A 27,685-nucleotide genomic window follows, 5' to 3' on the forward strand; every position below is an offset into this window, starting at 1 on the left:
ACTTATTTAAATCAAACGTATTCAAACATACAATTGAAAAAAGGCGTGTCTAAAGAGAGTAAAAAAGTTTCCGGTCACAGAGCTGCACACGGTACGATATTAAATCAATGCTGACAATTCATTGAAATAGAAGAAAATGTTAAAAATAGTTAGTTGGACTCGACAATTGGTTATTAAAAAGAATCAAAAATTTTCGGTGAACGACCAAAAAGGTTAAAGCTAGTAAAAAAATATCTAAAAAAAAAGAATCGAATTGTTGAATTTCTACCTCTTACTTGAAAGCCTCTGCGCCAATCTAGTGTGGAAAAAAATTACCATGACTGGAAATAAATTGCGTTTTTTAATAGAATAGAGATGGGCCACTTGAATAACCTTAAAAATAGTTCTCATTCAATTCTACCTTCAGTACGAATAACGATCTGCTACCCCTGATGGGAACCAATTGTATAAAGCGTCTGATCCTTTTTTTGTCTAACACCCAAGACGAAATAATTGGATTTCGACGATGGAATTACTTTTACTATACACTTAAAAAAATTACGTTTTCGAAGACCGACATATTCAGGGTCAATAGTACTTGGAAATAATGTTCAAAAACACTGCTCGAAGCGCCTGAAAAAATTGCTCAGCAAAGTACTCGACAAAAAAACTGCTTGAAAGCAACTACTCGAAAAAACATATCTAGAAAAAAACCTACAAAAAATCAGGTTTGAAAGCAACTGATCGCAATAACAGATCTAAATAAAAAAATACTCTGAATATTTGCTGAAAAAACTACTTGAAAAACATCGATTATAATGTTCGAAAAACTATTCAGCAAAGTACTCGGAAAAAATGCTCGAAAAAATTAGTTAAAAAAATGAACTATTCTAAAAATTGCTCGAAAAAAAAAATTACTCGAAAAAAATTCCAAGAAGTTGCTCGAAAATACTGCTCGAAGTTTTCAATTTTTGGTGAACTGTTCGATTATAATACTTAAGGAACTACTCCGGAAATTATTGAAAAAGCTGCTCGATAGCAACTACTCGAAAAAACACTTCCTGAAAAAAAAATTTCTAAAAAAAATCAGCTCGCTTCCGATGAACGCAGAAACAGATCTAAATAAAAAATACTCTGAAATAATTGCTCAAAAAACTTCGATTATAATGATCAATTCTATTGAAATATTCGCAAAGTAGTCGAATGAAAACTCGAAGACTGTCAGAAAAATGAACTTTTCGAAAAAAACTGCTCATACTGCTCGTTGTGCACAAAATACTGTTAGTAAAAATACTGAAAAAACTTTTTCGCCTTGTGCTCGTAAACAACTACTCGAAAATCCTGCTCGAAAAAAACTGCTCAAAACATAATCAGCTCGAAAAAAAAACTACTACGAAAATAACTGTTCCAAGAAGTTGCTCGAAAATACTGCTCGAAGTTCTCGATTTTTGGTGAACTGATTGATTACAATGCTTGAGGAACGGCTCTTCCGAGTGCTCGAAAATAACTGCACTCGAAAAAACTATTCGAAAGAAAATACTTCGATAAGCTCGAAAAAATAACTACTTGAAAACAATTATTCGAAAAATACAGACAAATTAACTGTACTGTTGAAAAAAAAGCACGAGAAACTTTTTCGTCGTGTACTCGTAGACAACTACTCAAAAAACCTACTCGAAACACCTGCTCAAAAAATTAGTCTGCTCGAACTACTACGAAAACGAAACTAATTAGAAATTCCACTGAAAAAGTCCGAAAAAATATCTGCTCGAATATAATCACTCCCAAAAGTTGTTCGACAATACTGCTCGAAGTTCTCGATTTTTGGTGAACTGTTTGAATATAATGCTTCATAAACTGTTCCGCCGAGTGCTTGAAAAAACTGTTCGGAAGAAAACTTCTCGATAAGCTCAAAAAAATTTGCATGAAAACAATTATTCAAAAAACTATAAGAAATAACTGAAAAATCGAAAAACTTCGATTATAATGTTTGAAGAATTATTCTGCAAAGTACTCGAAAAACAAATGAACTATTCGAAAATACTACTCGAAAAAAAAAACAATCTGAAAATAATTGCTCCAAGAAGTTGCTCAACAATACTGCTCGTTGTGCTCAAAATATTGCTAACAAAAATGATCGGCCGTGTGCTCGTAAACAACTACTCGAAAAAATTACTAATGCAAAGTACACTGAAAAAGTTCGGAAATATATCTGCTCGAATATAATTACTCCAAAAAGTTGCTCGAAAGTACTGCTCGAAGTTCTCGATTTTTGGTGAGCTGTTTTAATATAATGCTAAAGGAACTACTTCGGAACCTATTGACAAAGCTGCTCAATAGCAACTACTCAAAAATCCACTTCCAGAAAAAAAACCTCTTAAGAAAAATCTTCTCGCTCAAAAAAAGTGCTCAGAAAATAATCTGCTCTGCTCCGACGAGCGCTTGAAAATAACATCGCTCGAAAAAACTGATTGAAAAAATTAATCGATAAACTCGTAAGAAAACTTCTCGATAAACTTGAGAAAAACTACTCGAAAAACTGCTCGTCCAAAGCTGCTCAAAAGTAACTTCCCGAAAAAATTTTCTCAAAAACAAAAATATTCGAAAATAACTTCAAAAATATAATCTAAAGATAATCTGTTCGAAAAATACTCGAAAAAATACTTCCAGCAAAATCTTTTCAATAAAAATCAGCTCGAAAGCAACTGATCGCAAAAACAATAAAAAATGAGTAAAAAAATACTCTGAAATAATGACTTAAAAAAATGCCTGAAATCAAAAAACAACTACTCGAAAAATCAGCTCGAAAAAACTGCTCAAAATATAATCTGCTCGAAAAAAATGACTCAAAAAGTCTGCTGGAAAAGCTTCAAAAATGCTCGAAAAATATATGGTCGAATAAAATTACACCAAAAAGTTGCTCCAAAATAAAGCCCGAAGTTCTCGATAAACTGTTTGATTATAATGCCTAAAAAACTGTTCGGACAAAAGATTCTCGATAAGCTCAAAAAAATAACTGCTTGAAAACGATTATTCGAAAATATGTAAAAAATTACTGCAACTAAAATGTGCAAAAAATACTCGTAGACACTGCTCGAACAAAACTGCTCAACAGTAACTTATTGAAAGATCTGCTCGAAAAAACTGCTCGTTCAAAGCTGCTAAAAAAATAAAAAATAGCAGCTGAGAAACTGTGCGAAAAAACGCAACAAAAATGCGCGAACAAAACTTAAAAGCAATTAATTGAAAAAAGCAACTTCTTCAAAATACTTCTCGTAAACAGTTACTCGAAAAAAAAAACTGCTCGTAAATAATTTTAGAAATTAAATCGAGAAATAATCTGTTCGAAAAAACGCTTCAGAAAAAACTGTTCGACAATAGATCGAAGAAAAAATCTACTCGAAAATATGGCTAGAGAATACTTGCTCGAAATATTATTGCCAGAAAATACAGTCAAGTTAGTTCGAAACACTTCTTCGCTTCGAACACTTTTATCCCAGCTACTTTCAGTTCCTAGGATAACGTCGAAAGAGGAGGTAAATTAATTTTGATGATTTTCTTTTTCTTTTCGACTGGGTTTTACATGCGGGTGAAATTTTGACAATATACCAAATATCCATATTCCTGATGTGCTTCAGTGAAGTTGTGCAGGAGATGTTTTGGTGATGCTGGAAATCCTTCGGATACGAGCAACATTTTTATACTTGTATGCTAGATTTGAAAATTTTCGGGTCCCGAAGTCTAGCTAGTAAAAAGCTTATGATCTGGCAAGGTATTTGCAGCTGCGGTCAAAAGACGCAGATAATCAAAGAATATGGATTCCCAAACGTACAAGAAGGATTTGTCGGAATCAGAGTATTCTGTCGTGCATTGAATCTAACCGATTTGACTGAAAAACAGCTTACTAACTCTTAAGATTAAAAACTTATGAATCAAAATAAGTGAGTATTCCCAGAGTTTCGAGTGAGTATTCTCAGCTATCACAGATGTGAGCGCTCAAATAAACAGAACGACAAGAGCGACATGTTCCATAATTAATTCCACATTCGAACAGGAAATGAGACTTCCTTTGACACATTTGTTAAAACAAATTGTATGTGATTCAATGTGATTTCATTTTACCAAAAATGATTCCAAAACATTGTTGGATTCTATCTGTCCTTTCGTGCACCACCGAAGCGAGCTGCTTTAAATTTAGGACACTTTATCAACAGCAAACCAGAGCCTGGTTAGTTGGCCAAAACTTCATTCACACATCCCGCATCTTTATTACGTTCGACCCCTCCCTCCTTGTCCTTCCTGATAAGGAATTCAAAAGCAAAAGTATACCGAAAGCAACCAAACAGGCCCAGAAATGTGGGGCCGCATATGTGCGACAGCAGTGCGAAAGAGAACACAACTGAAACAGCCGGACCCGAAAGACCCGAAAATGTATGGTTGCCAGGGGAAATCTGACACTCAAAGGACTCGTTCGGTCGTGTTTGCTTCTGGCCAATTCTTTGGCTCGGTGCTTGCTCTCGGTAACCTTCTCTGAAAACAATTGACATAATGGGCATCGCATCGTTGCAAGGATTTTTTCTCGTTTCACTAACCTCTGTAGCAGAAGTAGTAGTAGTAGTAGAAGCCGCATCTGAAGCAAAAGCAATTGAGTGGCGATGGCCATACGTGATCCGAAGGACATTTTTCGGACCATGCTTCGGACTATCAACGATTGCCGCAATGGTCTAATAGTTGTGGGAAAAAGGTTCACTTGCTTTTGGCATGCCTCATTGAGCCATCGGCCAAACTGCAGTGCCCCTCTGGCATCGAATTCGGTAGCAGCGGCACTGCAAATTGATTCCGGATTCGTAAGTGATGTTATTGAGCTAATTCCGAAGAAGGCAATTCTATCGCCGGATCAGGATTAGGCGTGGATTAATTAAATCAGTGCCTCCACCAGGATTCGGTCACTCCGTCGCGTTGTTTGTCCTGCCGGATTTGGCAAATCTATCGACCAACCCTCCTGAAGGGATCAAACGCAAATTGGATAAACAAATAAATTGAATTGGGTTAGTTTTTGTGGTCAAACTTTATGTGCTGGATCAGGATTTTTTTTTTCAAAACAGAGACACTTACGCGCCGAGTTCAGTGCACAATACAATCCGGGGCGTTAGACACCAAAATAATAATTGATCAGACCTAGGGTTGCCACCTTACATGCTTCTCTCGCCTGGCAGAGGGAGAGAATAATATTTTTATATAACAAATAACTAGTTTTTTTTTTCAAATAGACGCAACATCAAATGATAAAATAGTTTGTTTGACTTAAATGTATGTACCTAACAAGGAATCTAATTGAGAAAAGCTCAACAATGTGTGGGAGATACGCATTGTTCGGTCTGAGTGACCTGATTCTGTTCTTATCAACTTATCAACTTTTCAGCCGACGGGTAATCTGCTGCTGGTTAGTGAAGACATTCGAACTGTGTGATCTACTTTCCTACTTATGCCTTTTGATAGAATGTCAATGAACATTTCAACTCTGCTGTGATTGTACTAATGTTAAGTTGAAAAGAATGTTTTTGGCATCGTAACTTTCAAGATAATAGTATTTACAGTCGCTTACTGTCTGATGCTCAGTCAGGTCAGCTTACTACTGAGTAGCAATTATTTATCTTGAATCAACCGCACGAACAGTCCTTACTGACTGTTAAAAGGTCAATTCTACTGACACTAAGAATAAAGGACACATCCATATTTAATCACCAAAATTTGAAATTTGCCGGAAATGAAAAGTTACTGATGACGTATTGTTCACAACATTTTTTTCTATTCAATTTCGTTTCTCATTTCAAGTGGTCGCAGCTTTCTTCTCACTCCACCAATTCAAGCAACTTTCTGTTCCAATAGTTTTGGGACGTTAACGAAGTGCCGTCTTTGTCCAGAGTCCAAATCTTGTAACACAAAACTGACTGCATTGTCTCGCAATGACTTCAGCACTTTTCGACAGTGGCAAGATGCTAAAACCTACCAAAAACTGAGTTAATAGTATATGCTTCCTGATGAGTGTCACGAGATGCTTCATAAGGCGGTTGTTTGTTCCGGAAGTGATTAATGGAGCGTTTACTTCACCACATCCGCAAATCGCTTGTCAGATCAGTAGTTACTTTGCTAATTTCAGTTTTGTTTTTCAAATATCCTATGGAACATCGAACTTATCACTTGGCAACGAAATACGCTAGCCCAGGAAGTTAATGGAGGTCGGCCTCGACGTGAGTTACGTCATCTATCACGATTTAGTGAACAACTTTCTGTTTCTAGTACGCTTCATGACTTTCTGCGCAAAACTGTTCCACTGCTTTACTTGCCATTTTACTGTCCATTGAACCACTTTAACGACCATTTCCTTCCTTCCTTCGGGTACTTAGACTATTCTTGAATGTGTTTATCACACAAGTATTATCTATCTATTTCGAAATAATAAGTCACGTTATGTTAACGTTTCGTCTTAGACTCACCAGTAAATGGCAGTTTAAATTGAGCTGCTTAATGCAAAACTCGACAGATCAATTTGAACCGCTAACACATGGGTTGAAAAGTCTCGGGCCTAACAAAGAGAAAACGATTAGTTTTGAGTTTTTACGTCAAAATAGGCCTCTTTATTCGTACGAAGTTTCTTACCGGCGAGCATTTTTTTCAGATATGTGAACACCCAGTAGTCGCTGGGAGTCAAATCTGGAGAATACGGTGGATGTGGGAGCAATTCGAAGTTCAATTCATGTAGTTTTGCCATTGTTTTTATTGACTTGTGACACGGTGCGTTGTCTTGATGAAACAAATTTTTATTCTTTGCCATATGCGGTCGTTTCATTGCAATTTCAACCTTCAAACATTCCAATGACGCTATATAATATTCACTGTTAATGATATTTCCTATCTGAAGATAGTCGATAAATATTATACCTCGCACATACCAAAACATCGAGGCTATAACCTTTCCAGATAATTGTTGTGCTTTCGGGCGCTTTTGACGAGGTTCACCAATTGCTGTCCACTCATATGACGATTGTTTTAATTCCGGAGTGAAGTGATGAATCCATGTTTCATCCATTGTCACATATCGATGCCGAAATTCAACACTGGTCCGTGTCCATCGTCATTCAAAAACTACTGCACAAATTATGTTCAAATTTTGCACACGCTTTCTACATATGAAAAACCAGACCCCAAGGTTTTCCTTTTCGTTGTTTGTTTCTTTGGGAAGGTTTTACAGCTACAAGATGGTGGTTTTTTTCGTGGAAAATCGTAGTGAGAACACTTCAAACAATTACCAAAAATTAAAAAAAAATTAAAACATTAAACAGAAACGTTAAAGTCTAGAAAAACTTCTATTCTAACTATGCTGCTTTGATTTGTTCACTTCTGATAAGGCTGCGCTGAGATACAGTGGACACCGCAAATCATGATTTTTAGGAAGCGTCCTCAAAAATACCTCTTCATTGACTTATTTATCAATAATTTTCCACGAAAAATTACAAAATGATGCTTTTTATCAGGCAAAGCATTTGACTTTATTTTGTTGAACGACTATTCTGAAAAAATTCGCAGAAATGATGATTTTTTCATCGTTTAGACCCTACCCCTCCTTTAAAAACAACTTTGAACGCGAGCCTACTTCGGAAGCGTGTTTGGACAGTCGGATGCAAAATCGAGTGGACTTTTTGTGTGACCTACATCCACTAGCGCTCCGAAGCAGCCTAGAAGGGCTGAGCGGAGATGGTCATAACACGTCGATTTAAAAAATCCTGGTATGGCAAATAAAACTTTTTTCTCCAAATTTCGATTTTCAAATTCATGTATTTTCCTTAAAGAAATCCTTCTACTTAACCTCATGAAACGTCTCAAGTCTCAGTGATGGCATCAACGTTCAAAGGAAAACTCTCTTGCAGCAAGCACCTGTTTACATCTGAGAACCGAAAAAAGTGGATGGGTAATGTCAGAGACATAACCGGATGACGTGAATACGAATAGCACTTCACATTTTCGATGTTATGGGAAAAAAATTATGATATTCACGATTGAACTCTGCCCATTCCTGTACAGAGTGAATTTTGAAAAGGCTCCCCATAGTAAAGTAAGACGTTTTCACGTCAAAAAACAACAACGAATTGTTCCAACAAACTGACAGAGTGTACGTTTCGTTTTTTTTTTGTCGATCAACGAACGCTCAATGCCCAGGAAAATCGAACCGCTTTCTCAGTTGGTAGGTTTATAGTAACTAAGATCATATCGATTATTTGATTTACGAGTTTTGGAAAAAACTATGTAAACGATAAGTTTGAAAAGTCTCGGTAAATGATGCACGCTCGCTGTGGCCTCCCCGGTCGTCAAACTGCGCAAAAAAACATAGGAAAATAGAAAAATGCAGAGAACGATATAAATTTCGATTCGAATAAATTGCATACCTGCAATCACACGAGTAAAATTAGAACAGAACTCCATCGAACATGCGAAGAGTTACGAGGTCGAGTTTTGGGAAAAACGATAAAAACGATAAGTTTAAAACAGTTACGGCAAACGATGTTCGTACGCTCACTGTGGCCTCCCTGGTTGTCAAAACTGCGCAAAAATACATAGAAATTGAGAAAATTACAAAAAACGATAAAAGAACTACTGGAACGAACGAATTAAAAAAAAGATAAAAACGATAAGTTTTAAAAGTCACGGAAAACGATGTACGTACGTTCGCTGTGATCTCCCCGGTCGTCAAAACTACGCAGAAATGAATAGAAACTGAGAAAAATTAAAAAAAAAACGCTAAAAACTGTCTGAATAAATTGCACACTTGCAATGAACGGACACACGGGTAAAATTAGGACAGAACTCCATCGAATATACGAAGAATCACGAGTTACGAGGTTCTGTTTAATCGAGTTGTCTTTGGAGATGCATTGAGGCACACCCCAGGCTAGTGGAAAACCTCGAAATTCGAACCACTCATCTAGCGCTTTCCATTCGAAGTTTCGATGCATGAAAATTAAAGATTGTACTAAGTTTAATGACGACTTCACGTCATAACGAATGTCCCGAAAGTGCCGGACGAGTCCCGTTCAGGTGGCAACCCTAATTAGACTCAATCTAATGAAGAAACCGACCTGAATTCGGTTCTATCAGTAATTATGTCTTAGTTTTAAACTACCGTTTTTAAGACCATCTAATTTCAACACCAATGGACGGAATTAGCTCGAAAGTGAACTACAATTAACCTGATTTTTTATCTCAACTATAAACAAAATCTAATTCTCTATCCGGCAGAACAACCTCCTTCCTAATTTCTAACGACCCCGATTCGACCCCGACCAAGGATAGGACTTTATTTCCTACTTTTTCGGCCGGGGTGACCGCAACCCTTTGAACTGTGTTTATCTGTTCAGTTGAAAAATTCAGCAGAGGCAAAGATTTTCAATTTTCCTTGCCATTCAAGCGAGACAATAGTATTAGCCCTCCACCCAATGAATTTTCATTTGGATTTTGGACGCAGTTTGGAGACGGTTTTCTTCGTCATCATAATCGGCGTACCGAAAGGCTCCGGGAAAAGGACTAATTTCGTTGTTAGCTGCTTGTTATTGAGAAGACCAGTGGAACGAACATCGATGACCCTTTTTCGCTCGTTATTTTTCGTTCACTTTTTTTTCTGCCCGGGATCGCCAAAAGCCAAAAATCGTCACTAATTTGGGGGGATGGCAATTTGTGGATCGCATTCCTGACGAGAAAAAAAAGGGACACGACCGAAGCTCATAGTTGGCCGGTAGGATTTAAGCGAAGTCAAGCGATTTGAAATATTTGAACAAATTGATAAAGTTGCTTCTATCTGCTGCCTGCTTGCTTGCTTTCGGGTTTGGTTCCATTTGGGAATAGTTAAAAGACTTGCCTCCCCCGTCGTCGTCTTCCTCCTCCTCCTCCTTCTCCCCGAAGGTGACGAATAGAAAAAGGTTTTTTTACCCCTCAAAACACACAAAAAGTTATTTATGGTGGTTTCCGAAATGTGTCGGAATGGAAAGTTTTGGACGGGTTTGGGCATTGGGAAAAGGCCGATGGCTTAGGGAAATCAAATTTTCTAACTTTGAAGCATATTTTTGAATGTTCAATTTCATGGGCAATGTGCAAAATGACGAAAAGATTTCTTCAAAATTTCACAATCCTAGTAAACCGGCTAGGCTAATACATTGGAACAACCGATTGTCATCATCATCATTTTCGGGAAATCACCAGCCAAGCTTATTGGGTATTGGAGCTCAGATCGCAGCAAGCCACGCGTGGGACGGACAGTTCGCTCTAAAGGATATGGTTTCAACGTTCTGCTGCAGTGCGGCGTGGTGCAAAATCAAAACAGCTGTCCAAGTCCCAGTGTTTTCGTGTTCCTACCTACATGTCTGATACGGGTTTCGGAGCAAAATCATCCCATGCAAATGCTATCCTCGGAAATGGAGTGCAGTGCAAACAACGACACTTCGGTCGATTATGTCCGGTTTTTTCTTGAAACACGCTAGGGGAATACACAACGGATTTTTGAAGACAAAAATCACTTTCAACCGACAAAAACACATCACAACGATTTCGGTTTGCTGCCGCCTGTGTTTTCAATTATCCCTGGGCCCGCAACTACCGCAACTGCTGCAATCATTGTCAGTTCGCTGTCATCACGTCGGCAGCCGTTGCCATCGTCACCGGCACGCAACGCCACAAACTGCCCGCCACCTGGAAAGCTTCCGTCCTGGTTTGGAGGGTAGGACGGGTTGCCAGGTTTCTGTTTTTCATGTCTGGCTTTAGTAAGGAATTGAGAGTTTGATCGTGAATATATATTCTGTAGTACTGAACGTAGTTTTGTAAGTTTTGTTTGCATATTATCAGTAATTTCAAGTCAAGTTAAGTGTCAAGAACAAGAAAATAGTTTTTTTTAATAGGCGAGGGGCTAATGTCAGAGACGTAACGTGAATTCCGAAATCGAATTCGAAACCAAGATTATAGAATTGGATTCCGGAATTCAATTCTGAAACTGAATTTTGAACAGGAGTTCTAGAACTGAATTCTACAACGAAATTCTTGACCAGGATTCTAGGATTGAGTGAATATTTTATCCAAGTTTTCTCTAACCACTCCAAAAAGAAGATAATAAATTTATGAATAGACTTTCAACAATAAAGCTATGTCCATTTTGAATCCGGAATGATAAAATCATCTGTATCTCGGTAACGAATGGACGTACAACTAAGGTTAATACATCAAAAGGTAATTTACTTTAAGGAAAAAATATCAATACAAATTATTTCTCTTCGTTCCTAAATGAAAATTCACACTTTTTTATTGATTCCTCCCATCAAACACTGAACATCTTCGTAGTTAACTTCCTTGGCACATTTGGTTCACAATTTGGGCATCTGAGTCACGTGTCTCGAGCCGTTTTCCCACTTCTCCTTAGCTTCCGCTTCAATATTGCCCAAAACTGTGGGCAGTTGGGTGGATTTATCTTTTTATCGATGCAATCTACGTTATTATCGCGGTACCACTGGATGACTTCCCGGCTGTAGTGGCAACTTGCCAAATCCCACCAAAACTTCACGGGACCTTTGTGGGATTTAATGAAAGGGAGTAAGGAGTGTATCGAAAATAAGCTATCCACAAATTTTCTATCAAATTATGAAAAAACCGATATTTTATTCAAACTAAAAATTGATCCTTTATTGTACGAGATTGAACTTGAGCAAAATGAAAACCGGATGAAATTTAAGTTATTCCATCATGAATTTTCGAACTTTTGATCGAACGCTTTTCATCAAGTTCCGGACAAATGTTGCATCGCATTTTTTGGACGCTTGGGCCCAAATTATTTTGAAGTTCAGCTGCCTTACCAGTCTTCTTAAAGACCCTCTTCACGATTGCCCAGTAACGTTCGATGGGTCGAAGCTGAGGGCAATTGGTGGATTGATATTTTGCTCAACGAAATTTATACCCTTTTCCGCAAACCAATTGAGAGTGGTTTTGGCATAGTGAGCCGACGCTAAATCCGACCAAAGCAGTGGAGATGTACTATGCTTCTTATATAAAGGCAGCAATCACTTCTGGAGACACTCAGATCTATAGATTACTTCATTTATAGTTCCAGTGGTGTAAAAATGGTTGACTTCAAACTACAGGAACATATTGCTTGCCATACCAGTACCTTTCGACCGAATTTCTCCACTTGAATCGACCTGTCCGCATCGTTCACATCCTCCTCAACGATGACAGTAAAGTATTGTGGACCTGGAAGGGTTTTTGAGTTCTCCTTTACATAAGTCTCATCGTCCATCAAAACGCATGCATCCGGACACTGCAAAAGACGCGAATACAATTTCCGGGCCCTTGTTGCTGCTCGCTTCTTCTGTTCTACACTTTGTTTCGAGATTTTCTGGTTCTTGTAGGTCTTCAGGTGATTTCGCCTTTTGATACGCTGGATCATTCCGACACTCGTTCCTGCTTTTTTGGACAAATCACGTATTGACATTGATTTGTTCATTATTAGAGATACCACTTTCTGGTCCAGTTTCGGGTTAGAAGAACCAGGTTTTCTGCCTTTTCCTGGTAGCTCACCAAAGAATAGTGTTATTAATGATGATTTTCACACTGGCATGATAAATTCCAAACCGCTTCGCCAATTTTCGCTTAGCCATGTGTCCAGAACCTTAATTTTCACTTCCCGTCAATACGCAACATTTTGAAAACGCAGAATTTCAACCGCACAAACAAGTAAACAAACGAAAGCTGACAGCCAAACGCACAGCATGCTGTGATCATCACAAATACATGCGTACAACACAAATGTATGTGGATAGCTTATTTTCGATACACTCCTTCCCCATTTTTTGAGGTATTCTTGCTTGTACAGCAGCTTCGAGTCCATTGTTTAATTCGTCACAAATACTTAGGTCAATAAAAGCAAACTTAAACTGTAGCCATGTAGAATTTTCGACCAGGAAACTGTCCGAAATCCATTTTAACGTAGGTTTCATCGTCGATGAGCAGGCATTCTTGGTACTTCGTCAAAACCTGCTGGTACAATTTCTGAGCTCGAGAAACTTTGCTTCAATGTTCTGTTTGGTTGCTTGCTGGCTCGATAAGAACGATATCCTGCTGGCAAACGAATTCTTCGAACGGTACTGCGATGCGGTAACTTTCCGTGCCGCTGCAATACAATTAGTGATTCCGGATTCTAACTGAAGAGAACTTTATGGATAGTAACCATAAATAGTTTAAATTCACGTTTTCTCAAACAATTAGAATTTCTCGGACACGGACAACGATTGTTATGCAGTCAAAGAAGGATCAGTGTTCAACTTGATGAGTATAAAAGAGGAGCCATTGTTTGAACTCGATCATTAATTCTTTTGATGTGGAACACATCTTTATTAGGGGTGCAAATCACAAACTACACGTAGAAATGTGGTCAGGTTTTAAACACTTACAGCTCTGTACAGTCTGTTTTGTATGAATATTATTTCATCATTTGATAGGAAATATTTCTACGTATTGATTTGAATGTTCATAGCCATGTATTTTGAATTGTATATCATTGAAATGTTGATTAATAGCTAGCAGTGTCCTATTTTGTCTGCAAAAAATCTCCAGCATACCGGATTTCCCTGCCATAGTCGACGGTTTTGAAGGAGTAAGCGATGTATCAGAGAGAGAGCATCGCTCTGATTGGCCAATCGATGCAAAAGCGAAGCTGTTGCAAGCACGCGAATCTATAAATAGAAGCGAAATTAAAGCTAACGTTTCAATCCTATTCCTAGCATGCTAGAGGTAGGTTGTTCCTAGACAGCAAAACAAAAACGTGCCACAAGACGATTTGAAGCTTTAAGGTGAAATGTAGCGTCATAAAATGCGCGCAAAATTTTATCCGCTTCAGTTGAACGAACCGTCGCACAAAGCATACCAAGAAAAACGGCCACATAGAAACAAGAACTTTTTTCAATGATTGAGCGCAGTGGGTTTACCTCTCGTTATATTGGCTTGTAAAAAAGACGGGACGTAATGGATTTTAGAATTCTTCACACTTTGAATATATGCTGATTCAATCATCATTGTTAGTGATTACTCTTACACTAGAGCTATAGATCATGAGTAATTATGAATGATTAACATGAGGTTATATGTATATGTATTGACTAACTTGCTAACCATGTATATGCCTGATTTTAGTAGCAAGCATCGATTCTCCTTCAAAAGAACGGTTGAAGACAAGAGAACATTCAAGTATTTTCGATATCTTTGCCAGTCGTTCACCAGGCCCTTCCCGCCGATGAGATAGAATTTACGTAAAAGTTTTTTTCGGAAGCGACTTTCGGAATTGTATAGCATGATGAGTCTAGACACAAAAATTACAGGGTTGTGTGCGATACACGATCGAACATACTAACTTTACTTTCAATTTACTTACTTACTTTACTTTACGCCGAGTACTCGAACATCTGTTTCCTTCAACGACGATGCTTCGTGGCCGTATAGGACAAAAAGTAGTATCAGCGACTTGTATAGAGCGATTTTTGTGCGTGTTTGTAAGCTGCGAGATTTCAGCTGGTTACGGAGCCCGTAGAAAATTTTTACCCAGCGGCTAATATCATTATCACATTTTACTAGTGTTCCAAGATATATGAACTCGCCAACAACCTCGTATAGTACTCCACCTCGGGTCCTACACACCGCTAGGGCTGCCTCGTTCGCTACCAGCCACCATGTACTTAGTCTTGGTAGAGTTTATCGTCAACCCTATTCTCGCAGTTTCTTTTTTGAAGGGCACAAAAGCCTCTTCCACAGCTCTACGATCCACACCAATAATATCAATGTCGTCCGCAAAACCAAGAAGCACGTGAGACTTGAGACGACCGAACATGACATTCAAAATGCAATTTCGAAATTTTCTCAACATATTTAAATTTGAAAAATAGGCAAATAATTGTGAATGCGAGAAGTAGGACAAGCCTAGGATTCTTTTAATCATATCTGACAATTTAGATGTTTGTCTAGACCCCTACGATTTTCCACGAAAAATTTAAACAGAAAGTACTGTACTAAATTTCCGTTAATATATTTTGCTCGAATCGATTGTAACTAAAATAACCGACAAAACACTTCATTGTAATTCCATAGAAGGTTAATTCAATTTCCTGACCCCAACAAAGCTAAATCCAAACACGCCCAACCACACTGGCAACCGTGCGGCGTGCCACGCGATGGAAACGGACGGAACAAGCCGCGTTCTTTTGTGGTGTGTTTCCCGGCAACGGTCGTCACCGTCGTTATTTTGGTCTGTTTATTTCCGCGACAGAAATATTGCACTCGCCGTGGAACTTCTCACGGTAGTTCAGTATTTTTCTGCACTTCCAACGCGAGCCAGAAACTGAGTCAACAATCAACATTCCATCCGCTCGGTTACGCTCCGATGGATGAGTTTCTGTTTTAGCACGACAAATCATCTGCGAATGTGCGTGTACGTGGTTGTGTATTTTTTCATTGACAATTTTTCACCAAAGCCTACTCGATTGAAAAACGCGAAATCGTATTCTGTTCATTTCAGCCTGGAAGCAGTAATTCAGCAAACAAACTTGACGGTCGTATTCTATGCTTGCTTTTGTCTTCATTTTCAGCCGAACGTCGTACATCGACGGGATCGTAACAACCGAGGTGCCCTGCACTACGCCAGCAGTTCGAAAGACATCGCGGCCGCAGCCAGTGTCGCCATGGTGGCTCCGGAACTGATCGAGTCCGCCGATGAGGATGGTTTTACGCCACTGCATCTGGCCGTCATTCAGGGGAATCTACAGCTTACCAATCTGCTGCTGGCCAACGAGGCCGATGTAAATGCACTGGACAACGAGGGCCATTCTGTCGTACACTGGGCAACGGGTAAGTGCCATCGCCATTTGAATATGTGGCCTTCACTCACTTTCACGAATTGGGGTGTTCGCCTTTTTCATGGCTGTGCTCTGTTTAATCGATATGTATGACAATGTTGCAATTTTTTTTCCCGCTCCAGTGTGCGGTGAAGTGGAAGCCCTACGAGCGGTTCTTTCGGCTGGTTCCGATGTGTCCGTGCCGGACATAAACGGAGGAAGTCCGTTGCACTACGCAGCTCAGATGTGCGGTGCGAATTACGAGGGTAAAACGGCCCGCGCCTCTGCCAAACTTGCACTGGATATTCTCAACACACTACTGGTTCACCCGGATACATCGGTCGAAGTAGAGGATAAAGATGGTCGTCAGCCTTTGCTGTGGGCTGCCTCGGCCGGTTCCGCCAAAGCTGTCCTGGCTTTGATAAAAGCTGGTGCACATGTTGAAAGTGCAGATAAGTATGTCCATTTCTGTTCCACTAACGATAGTATTTGGATATTAATGTATTTTTAAATTTTAGGGATGGACTGACGGCGTTACATTGTGCAGCATCACGAGGACATACGGAATGCATCGATACCCTAATCAATTTGTGCGGGGCTCACACGGATCAGATCGATTCTAATGGATGTACGGCTTTGCATTATGCCGTTACCTTGGGACATGCGGATGCCACCTCACTGCTGCTCAAGCTGGAAGCCGATCCAAATCGACAGGACAGGAAAGGTCGAACGCCGGCACACTGCGGTTGTGCCAAGGGACAAATGGAAACCGTCAAAATTCTGTACAATAAAAAAGGAAATCTGTGGTTGCGGAATGCCAAAGGTGATTTTCCCGTTCACGATGCTGCCAGCTCGGGACGACGTCAATTAGTGCAGTGGCTTTTATCGATGAAACCCAAACACATCAACACTCCCAGTAACGACGGTAGAACTTTGCTGCACATTGCCGCCGGTCACGATAATGTGGACCTGTGTAAGCTTCTGCTTGAGCTCGGTGCCGAAATGAATCACCTTTACCGACCGAACTCGAAAAGTGCCCCGTTAACACCACTGGATTACGCATTGGCAAAAGGTTTTCGATCCACGGCCAAATTTCTCCAAATGCAAGGTGGGCTTCCAGCAAATAAACTACGACTTTCCGGTCGGCAACAGAAGATACTGCCGGACATCGACAAGGTTGAGCCGCTGAAGCTGACCGAAAAGGAAGAATTGATCGATCTGAAAACCTCCAAACGATACATTGTCTACATGAACTCCAATTCCGAATCGGACAGCCAGGATGATCGATCGCACCGCAAGAGCCGTCATAAGCGAAAAGGAAGCCACCGAGCCAGACGAACCAGTAGCTGTAGTGATAGTGTTTACCTGTACAGGGAAGGAGCTGCCGATATTAGCCGGTCGCGAAGCAACGTGGAGCTAAGCCGAAGTCGTCACCATCATCATGGAAAGCACCACCGAGCGAGCAGTTCGTCGTCTACTTCCACCAGCGAAACGTCTTCAGATGAGTGCTGCAGCCACATCAAACGGAAACACAAATGTTACAAGAAGTGTTCATCCAAATCGGCCCATGCACGGGATCGAAGTTCCCATCGGGAACGTGAGCCAAAGGAGCCCAAGGAACTGAAGGAATACGAATTTATGTACGCGGAGAAGCGCGATTCTGGACCTAAGAAACCAGGTGAAAAGTGTGGTCGGATCGTGTTGAAACAGGTTCACAGTGGTTCCTCGGAGAACGAGTCGATGTCGGACACTAATCGGACTCTAAGCCTCGGAAAGAAACCTTCATTGTTGAACGTTCCGACGGAAAGGATGGGGGGTTTGGATTTTTTAGAAGAACAATCACTGCCGAAGAGCCCACCCAAAGCGGAGTTTAATATAAGAAAAGATTCTGATGCGAAATCATCTGACTCGGGGGGTAAAAAAGTCACGAAAAAAGGAAAAGGTAACGGAAAGAAGACAAAGGGCCACGCGAAACCTCCCGGGAAAAAAGCCGATTTGCCAAGCGACGATGAGGAGAAACACCCTCACCCGGGGGAGAAAGTAGTGACGGAGGTTCAGGTACATCCGACACCGGATAGCATGGCAAAATCGACCGAGGACGACGGAGCAGCAACGGATGCGACCTATACGATTGACCAGAAAACAAAGTCCGACTACGAGGGGCTTAGTGAGACGGAGACTGCGGAGAAAGTTAAGGGTGTTGGGAAAGTTAAAAGTAAAGTCAGTGCGGAAACCATTGTAGAAGTGAAGGATGAGATGGTGCCGGAGTCGACGAATGTGCCAGAAGAATCTACGGCAGCAAAGAAAGAACGACCAAAATTAAAGTCCGGCAAAGATAGTAAGTCAAGTAAATCCAAATCAGATTCATCCGAAAAGGAGCTTTCGAAACAAAAGGCCAAAGAATTAGAGGCACCAACATCGCCTGCTGTTCCACCTCCTCCACAACCTTCTCCTGAGCCAGTTTTACCAGAACCAGAACAGCAGGTTCCTCCGGAGCCGGAACCCGTTGCGGATGCTCCACCTGAACCGAAACCTGACAAAGCTGTTGTTCCTCAAGACACTACACCACTGGAGGTTCAGCCTATTGCGTCAGACCCTGAACCGAAACCTGAGCCAGAGCCTGAACAAATTGCTCCGGAACCGCCAACTGTAGTAGAAGAACCAACACAGACAACAGCAGAGCCTCCGGTAAAACCAGCCGAAGAAGATCAGCGTGCTCCTGCCACTCCCGAAGAACCGAAAAAGGTTCAAACAGAAGATCAAGTAATTCCAGCGGAAATCACAGTCGAGGAAGATTCTGCGAAAAAGGTTAGCTTCGACAAGGAACGGCCGAAGCTCAAAAGATCCGAGGAATCCATCGTGGAGAAAGAGAATGAGAACGCGGTCGTGCCTTCCGTGGAACCAGTTCCGGTGGATCAACAGAAAGTTGATATGACTAGAAGCTACTTCGTGAATCTGAATGGTGAAGCAGGCGAAGCCGGCGAGGCAGACGAGAAGAAAAAGCGAAAACTAAAGAAAAAGGTTCGTTCGAAAGAAGCCGAGGAGGAGGTGCAGAAAAGCAAAGACCAGGATTCCGGGTTCGAACCAAGTCCACAATCGGTGCGCAGTAAATCGACTGTGTTTGACAGACCGACCAGTACGGCAGTGCTTCCAAGGAAACCATCGTCTTTCACGATGGTAGAGGAACGGGCAGCCAGTTCACGGCCCGAAGGACGGAAACTGGGCGATCGGAATGCGGTCAATATGACGACCGTACAGCAGTCGATTCAGCGTAATATCCGACGGTAAGTTCGAACTGGCGTCGTCGTTCTTCTGTTAATTAGCTTTTTGGTGGCACTTCCGAGTCTCAAACCACTGGCGCACCATAAGTTCGTGATCGATCAGCTCCCTTTCTATTCTGCCATCCTGTAGAACCGGTATCCTTCCAGCGGTCAGGATCCGGAAGGCCATTTCGGATCCTGACTGGTCACCTTTATGTAATCCCACGAACGCAAGCAACCAAAAAGAACAGTAAAACGAAAAAAAAAACAATCGATAAATCTCTGAAGTGGAACCACCCGTGTTATTGTTTCAGATGAACATTGAACAGATAACAGACTATCATCCTGTCAGCTTCCAATACATTCCGCTCCCAACATACAGAGGACACAAAAACTTACTACCATTTTCCACGTTACCCATTGCACTCTCCATACACAGGTCAGCTATCTAAAAATTGACAGTTTAGTGAACTATTTATAATGAAAGTGATTTCCCATATGGTCAAGTGGTTAGGATATCCGGCGCTCTGCAATGGATTACATAAAAAGTCAGTATCTAAAATAATGCATAGTAGTACAAGTGTTTGTTCGAATACCAATTCAACACATTCAGTCCAATGTTGAACTTGGATCTTAAATTAAAATTCTAGATAACGTTCCAACGTAGCCTAGTTTCACTAGACAGCAGAAGCAAACCTAGCCTCCGATTGTTCTAGCGTCCATAGCAAAGTAGCGTAGTAAGAAAACGATTACCCCACATGCACCCCAAGAAAACCGAAGAAAACAAACAATTTTGGCATGAGAGATGTGCTGTACATTTTAGCTAAACCTGAAACAACGCCAGGTTAGAGAAGGTTGGCACGTTAGGATAAGCACAGCAGAAGACCGAAAAATAAAAATTTAGGCGATGAAAAAGTACGCAATATATTACAGAAACGTGCGTAGAAATGCTTAGTCGACTGTTTTCATTTGTATCACCTGTTAGCGTATTTTGTAAACATTGAGTAATTCAGGAAGTGCCGTTACGACAAATTGGTAGCACGTGAGGACGTTTAGTAATAGAATAATGTCGTGTGAAATTTATGCCCTATTGAAATTGTGATTAATTGTAGGAATATTCTCACAGCAGCACAGCCATTTTCCCACCCAACCTTCAACCACCTTCATCCATCGATTCAACGTAAGTGTATGTGTGTGTTTGTGTACGTAAGTGTGTGCTTTCAGTTTCCCCATCTTTCGGTTTGTGTTGATCCCATGGAAGCGTTTTGTTTTTTTTTTCTGTTTGCCATCCGCCCAACACTCAGTACACAAATTGCATCTTTATAATTCCCTCTGATTTCTTTGTTTCCCATTCACTTCGCGAATTCCCTCTCCCATTCCGCACACCCCTTGCCGCCAACGACGTTTCCCCAATCGCTCCCTCTCCTTCCTTCCCATCCGTGTCCGTGACTCACTTCCAGATACTACATGGAAAGAAAAATTTTCCAACACCTGCTCGAGCTGAAAAGCCTGCAGATTCGCTCGACCAAGGTAAACGAGAGCGCACTGGTGAAGCGGGCCGTCGACGACTACCACAAGTCCACAATCGAACTGGGCTACGAGACGGGGTCGACCCTGCGACGTTACCCGTACTCGGAGTACTCGTTCAAGAACTTCGAGCTGTTCCTGTACGACACGCTGAAGAGCCTGCAGAAGCGGGAAACCTACAACTTCCAGAACATCTCCGAGGTGTACGACGAGGTGAGTTGAGATCGATGGTTTTTTCGTGAATATTTACACATTTTTAAAGAACTACGTTAGCTTCATTGTAAATTCAACAATTCTAAAGTAATATAATTTACTTTTATTGTTTCACGGGAGTTCAAAAACATTTATCTAAGTTTATTCAACACGATGGGAACTGGATTCTAATTATCTCAGTTTAATTTAAGTCAATCAAATGCTCAATTGTTTGAGGTCGCAAAAACACTCAGATGGTCTCTTTTCCATAAAAATTCAGTAAAAGAATATACGAACATTTATATTTAAACGAACGACTGAAGTCACCCGCAGAATCACAAACGCATCAGACACCCCCTCGGATTTCACCGAAGGACGAATCAAATTGAATGTGTTATTTTATGACTTTTGTTACGATGCTGCAGCTCCACCAGCACCCAACTGAGCAGCAGACGACGCTTTCGCTAGCTTGATTTTATTAACGATGCACAGTGAACAGTGATGCCATTTTATATTCTTTAAGGCAATCTGACTTTTCTGTAATTTCTTGAATGATTGCTTTCAACTTTTGCGAGTTACTTCAACTGTGAACTCTCCCAAAATTTATAATTTTTATTGGAACATTTATTTAGGAGCAGTGGAAAGGCCCAGTTCAGCCAAGATTTTCATTCTCCTTCTCAAACAGGCATAAAACCTTCTCATCCTTTGTACCTACAGATTACATTTGTCAAAATTTCGCTTTGATGGGTCATCTGCAGAGATGTCTGGTCCCGATCAACAAGCCGTAACAAATTTATAACAAAAAGATATTTTCATAGCATGAGCTGATATTGGTCTGGTCTCGTTAGTAGTTATAATATCAAAATATTCTAACAAGTATCAAAAAGAGAAATAATTTAGATACGATGTGTTGATCGGGGTCGACTAAGAAAGAAAAGCACGAGAGAATTGAATTAAGGGCTAATAACTTAAGACATCGAACCGAGAAATCTAATCTTAAAACTGAATCCTAATTTTAAAAAGATCTCAAGACCAGTGCAGTAAAATTTCATTCAATTCAATTGAAACTGAATGTGAAACACATTGACGATCTCTCCACTGCAGTAAACTTCAATCTCTGACACACACAATGTTTGCTGACGGCCGAACGAGCAGCATTCAGTTCATCACTCGTTTCTCTTCAATCGAGGCTCAGTTCAACCACCGTCAGTTGATCTCTTGAAGTAACAAAATATTTCTTTCAATAGTGTGAGAGCGGCCTTCAAATGAGGTTCACGTAAACATTCGAATTGGTTCAAGATAATAGATGGAAGACAAACCAGATAGCTGAAATATCAATCACAGAATACACATAAATTAATTATTTCCTCCTTCAGTTTTCATTTTTAATGCTTTACTCCATTTATAATTCTATTCGCTCGAACTTGCTTACTACCAAGAGCGAAGGCAATGAAGGAGCTACACTACTTGACACTCGAAACTGAGCAAGCAAAACTTCAAATGACTAGGTAGGATTATTCAACTGACGATGAATTCTGGGAGCTTCACTTGAAAATGGCAGCAAGAGTCAAATGAATTAGTAGGGACACGCTGACGGTCAGCGGCCATAAATTTCATTTTCATCTTATATTATTCGATTGAAAATGAAATTTTACCGCACTGCTCAAGACTCAGCATGCAACACTCTTGCCTTCCGGGCTCGAACTTAAAACTCAAAACCTATAACTGAGAACGCGAAGCTCCTAATTTTAGATGTCGAAATTCAGAGTACAAAACTCAAAACTCATGCACCAGAACTCAAGATTCAGAAACTTAGACGAAAAACTCAGAAGATAGACTTTAGAATTTCTAACATATAATTTTAAAATTGGAAGAACTCAAAACTTCATCTCAAGACTCAAGACTCAAAAATTTCATCCGAAAACTCAAAAATCGAAACACTCTTCTCAGATCTTTGAACTCAGATGTCAAAATAAAGAGTCCAGAACTTAGAGCTCCAAACTCAAAATTCTAAACTTAGAACTCAGAACAGAGAGCTAAGTGCTTAGAACTTCGAGCTCGTAATTCACAATTAGGAATGCAGAACTCAAAACTGGAAACTAAAAATCGAAACTCGAACTGAGAATGCATAGCTCTAATTCTAGAAGTCGAAATTCAGAGTGAAAAACTCAAAACTCATGCTTCATTATTCAAGATTTAGAAGGCAAAGCGTAGATCTCAGCAGATAGAACTAGGAGTTTCTAGCATAGAATTCTGAAATTAGAAACTAGGAACTCGACACTTCATCTTAGAACTGAAACCTCAAACATCGAAACCCACTTCTCAGCTCTTTGAACTCAGATGCGACTCGGATTCAAAACTTAAAATTCAAAAAGGACATTAGAACTCAGAACATAGCGCTAAATGCATAGAACTTTAATCTCGTAACTCTAAACTAAGAATTCAGAACCCAGAACTGGAAACTCAAAATCCACACACCCACAGTTTGGAACTCAAAAGCCAGAAACAAAGTCTAAAAAATCAAAACTCAGAAACTAAAATACAAAAACTGAAACTCAGAACAGCGAAATCTAATTTCAAATCTAAGTCTTAACCTGAAAAGAGCTCAATAGTCAGCAGTCAACACTCAACACTCTGGACTTCATAGCTGAGCTCAAAACATATAACTGAGAAGGCGAAGCTCATAAATTTAGAAGTCTAAATTCAGAATAAAGAACTCAAATCTTATGAGCAAGTATTCAAGACACGAAAAACAAATCACAGAGCCTAGAACTAAGAACTTCTAACATAGAACTTTTTAATTAGAATCTATGAACTTCATCTTCAAACGGAAAACTCAAAAATCGAAACTCACTTCTCACTTCACTTCTTTGAGCTCAAAAATCGAAACAAAAGAACTTAGAAATTTGAACTCAGGACAAAGCTTAGAGCTTAGACCTTAGATCGCATAACTCAAATCTAACAATGCAGAACTCAGGACTTGGGAACTCAAAATCGAAACTCAGAAACCAGCATTCAAATTTGAATTTTAGAACAGAGATCAAAACTAGGTGTATAGAGATTTGAACTTTGGGCTCAGATCTCAGTACTCCAGACTCAAAATTCAACAGTGAGACTAAATACTCGAAACTGAAAACTCAAATCTCATCTCACAAAGGTACGAAATCAGAAACAACTCGGAATGCGAAGTTTAGAGCTCATGACTCAGTACGCAAGACTTAGAATCACGGGGACAGAACTCCAAATGCAGCACTACGGACTTTGAACTTTGAATTTATAACTCAAACTCCAGTACGAAACATCTTTTTAATCTACCTAGTGGTGTAATGATGCCTTTCTCATATTACTTATATTTTCAAAAACATCACTAGATTTTGTCAAGAACATTTTTTCAAACTTGAATAAAATCAAAAATTTTCTTTGGATATAAACGACCATAACCTTTTCAATTTGTGAACAGTTATGTCAAGTTGACAGTTTTAAATGTGGCAACCCTGCACGTTATACAAAATTGAACCAAGTACGCTGTGTACTAGGCGGTGGTGTTTGCTTCTTCCGTACCCGCACGTACCGATGCGTATCGGTTTTGCATTATTTTGTATGACAGTTTAAAAGTTTAGACACTCATCAAATTCCGAAATCAAAACTAGGAACTCTAAACTCAGTTCACAAAGCTTAAAACTAGGAAGAAATTTCCCGCGCAGAATTCAGAACTTAATGCACACAAATCAGAGCACAAAACAGTTTGAATTTCAAAACAGATACTCAGAGCTCGAAAGCATTTTAGATTCCTGAATTCAGCGAACATAGCATAGAGCACAGCGAATTTAGACATTAATACTAGTCTACGTTAATAATAGTCTTCATTTATTTTGGCAGATACCTTAAAAGTAAGTTCATAACTTAAACCTCCAAACTCGGAAGTCGATACTCAAAACTGAACAAAACAAGTAACTCGAAGATCAAAACTCAGAGCGCCAAACCGAATTCAATGAGTTCAGGTCTCGGAGGACAGGACTCAGAACTATGCATTCAGAGCGCAAAGTGAAACTCAAAATTCGAAAGACTATAGAAGTCAAAATTTAAAGAGTATATCGAAAATAAACTACCCACAAATTTTTCTTTCTAAATTATGATAAAAAACGATATTTTATTCAAACTAAACATTGATCCTTTATTGTACGAGGTTAAACTTGAGCATAACGAAAACCGGATGAAATTTAAGTTATTCCTTCACGAATTTTCGGACTTTGGATCGAGCACTCTTCATCAAGTTTCGGACACGCATTTTTTGGACGCTTGAACCCAATTTTTTTTAAATTCTCCATGTTGCTGCCTTACCAGTCTTCTTGAAGACCTTCTTCACGATTGCCCAGTAACGTTCGATGGGTCGAAGCTGAAAGGCAATTTGGTGGATTGATATTTTTCTCAACGAAATTTATACCCTTTTCCGCAAACCAATTGAGAGTGGTTTTTGCATAGTGAACCGACGCTAAATCCGGCCAAAACAATGGAGGTGTGATATGCTTCTTATATAAAGGCAGGAAACTCTTCTGGAGACACTCAGATCGATAGATTTCTGCCTCTTCCTGGTAGCTCATCCAAAGAATAATGTTCCACGAGCTTATTAATGATGGTTTTAACACTGGCCTGGATAATACCCTTCTCATTTTGGGGCTGTCCATAAAAGACGTCACGCTTTTTTTGACGATTTTTGACTCCCCATCCCCCCTTTGTCACAAATTGTCACAGAAGCAAAGACCCCCCATGTCACATGTCACGAATTCAAAATAAATAATATTCATCTCAATACATTCTCAATATGTATGAAAAGCCATACAAATATGAGGGAAAAATCGATTTATTACATGCTGTCATTAGATTAAAAAATATCCCTAAAACTACAGAATCATCGGAATTATTTTATTAATATCAATTATATAAATTAACAAAAGTATTTGGTTGGAATTGATGAAACATTTAAATGATCTGTTTTATTCCTCCTAGGGGTACACAGATATATTATTGTTTTAGGTAAAGAATAATATTTCCTTGGTGTAGCATACAGGGCTGAGAAAATAAAGACCAAAACCTCATCAAAACGAGATCACTGCCGGAGAATCTTTTCATGATCAGTTGATCAGTGAATTTTAAATCACATCGATCAATATCGGTACTGATCTTCCGTCACACAATGGGTAGTGATTTTGGGCTAAAATGATTCTTGATTTATGTAAGTGTAATCATTGGATGATTCAATAAGCTTTGATGTTGATGGAGGAAAATCACATATGATCAAGATAAGACATGACATGATCTACGTCTGAAATCGTTGATCTCCCGCCCTTTTTCAAATGGAGTACAATTGAATAAACTGCGTCAGAATCAGATAAGAGAAATTCTTATGATATACTATTATCAATACTAGAAAAGCAAATCACTGAAAACATTGTCAGTGCATAACTTAAGTTAAACCGTTTGAAGGCATCTTTTTCTTTCTTACTCATATTAGGCAAAATTTATTAATTTCGCTAATTTACTCGCTCCTCCGTGCACTTTTGCTGATCACAACAGAAATGATTTCCTGCATCATTCATTTCCCAATTTACAAGAAGAAGCTTTTACATCAACAAATACACTTTTTCCTATAGAATGTAAACGTTTATTGTGGAGATTTCTTCAGGAAATAGGGCAAAGCAGTAATATAATTAGGTATTTCAAAAATGCGCTCATTGAAAATATTGGACGTCACATTCCAAAAAGCTCCCCCCCTCCCAACTGTCACAAAAGGTCACGTTTTATGAAACACCCCCCTACCCCTTGCGGCGTGACGTCTTTCACGGACAGCCCCTTAGCCATGTGTGCAGATCCTCAATTTCAATATCCTTTTCAATACGCGTCTTTGAAAACGCAAAATTTCTACTGAACAAACAAGTAAACAAACGAAAGCTGACAGTCAAACGCACAGCCTGCTGTGATCTGGGCATAAAAAAACATCATAAATACATGCTATCCCAATACAAATGTATGTGGATAGCTTATTTTCGATACACTCCTTAAAATTAAAAAGATAAAACTGAGAACTCAGCAAAACTTAGAGCACAGCGCTTAGAACTCAGAAATAAACATTCAGAGTTTGGAGCTCACTTGGAACGCAGAAATCAGAGCAGCAGAGGACTCCGAACTCTGAATTAAGAACTCAAAAAAAGATCTCAAAACTCAGCAAACAAAGCCCAGAGCTCAGAATTAAGAAAATAATACGGAATTGTACGGTTTAAAATCTATGGCCGGTACCATGATTTTTTAATCATGGAATCATGAACCATGTCTTCTCATGAAGTCTCATGAGCAAAATGGTTGATATCATGAAAATTGGAAGATGTACGCACCGCAGATTTTTTTTTGAATGTAAAATCTTTCCCAACCCTGCCTGTAGTAGGTTACTTCAAAACTTCTCCTGGCATCCCGCGGGCCATCGGATTAAAACTAAAGTTTGTTTAAATGCAAGAAACATTCTGCTACTCGCAATGAAATTCCAATTGAAGCCATGAAAAAGTATCAAAACGAAATCATTCATCATTCGATTGCAATTAACCCCGCCACAGTAGACACCAAATGCTGGGGAAAAACTCGACGATTGCTCGCGCTTTTCGACAAGCGGGACGACATTTCTCGTCGTCATTCACGCGCATTTCCAAGCGTGAAAATCCTTTCAGCTCCAAACGATGTAGCCGGGAGTAATCGAAGCTTCGCATGTAAAACCGTGAAACACCATGCGCCTCCATCACCGAGCGGTGCCTCGTTATCATTATTATG

The 27,685-nt window shown here is 39.6% G+C and overlaps 1 protein-coding gene across 5 annotated transcripts in view; it reads left to right on the forward strand.

The window, feature by feature from the left end:
• LOC131433088 (ankycorbin-like) overlaps positions 1 to 27,685 on the forward strand; it is a 174,908-nt gene that overhangs the window by 132,017 nt on the left and 15,206 nt on the right. For 4 of the 5 annotated variants that reach the window (XM_058599907.1, XM_058599879.1, XM_058599897.1 and 1 more), the window contains 4 exons: positions 15,645 to 15,903; positions 16,034 to 16,346; positions 16,409 to 19,174; positions 20,611 to 20,890. In XM_058599907.1, the coding sequence (XP_058455890.1) occupies positions 15,645 to 15,903; positions 16,034 to 16,346; positions 16,409 to 19,174; positions 20,611 to 20,890 (3,618 nt within the window). Of the gene's footprint in view, positions 1 to 15,383; positions 15,488 to 15,644; positions 15,904 to 16,033; positions 16,347 to 16,408; positions 19,175 to 20,610; positions 20,891 to 27,685 lie in introns of those variants that run through there. The other variant, XM_058599917.1, reaches the window with a different exon arrangement.

The sequence above is a fragment of the Malaya genurostris genome, chromosome 1 (genome assembly GCF_030247185.1).
Source record: "Malaya genurostris strain Urasoe2022 chromosome 1, Malgen_1.1, whole genome shotgun sequence".
NCBI classification, from domain to species: Eukaryota; Metazoa; Arthropoda; class Insecta; order Diptera; family Culicidae; genus Malaya; species Malaya genurostris.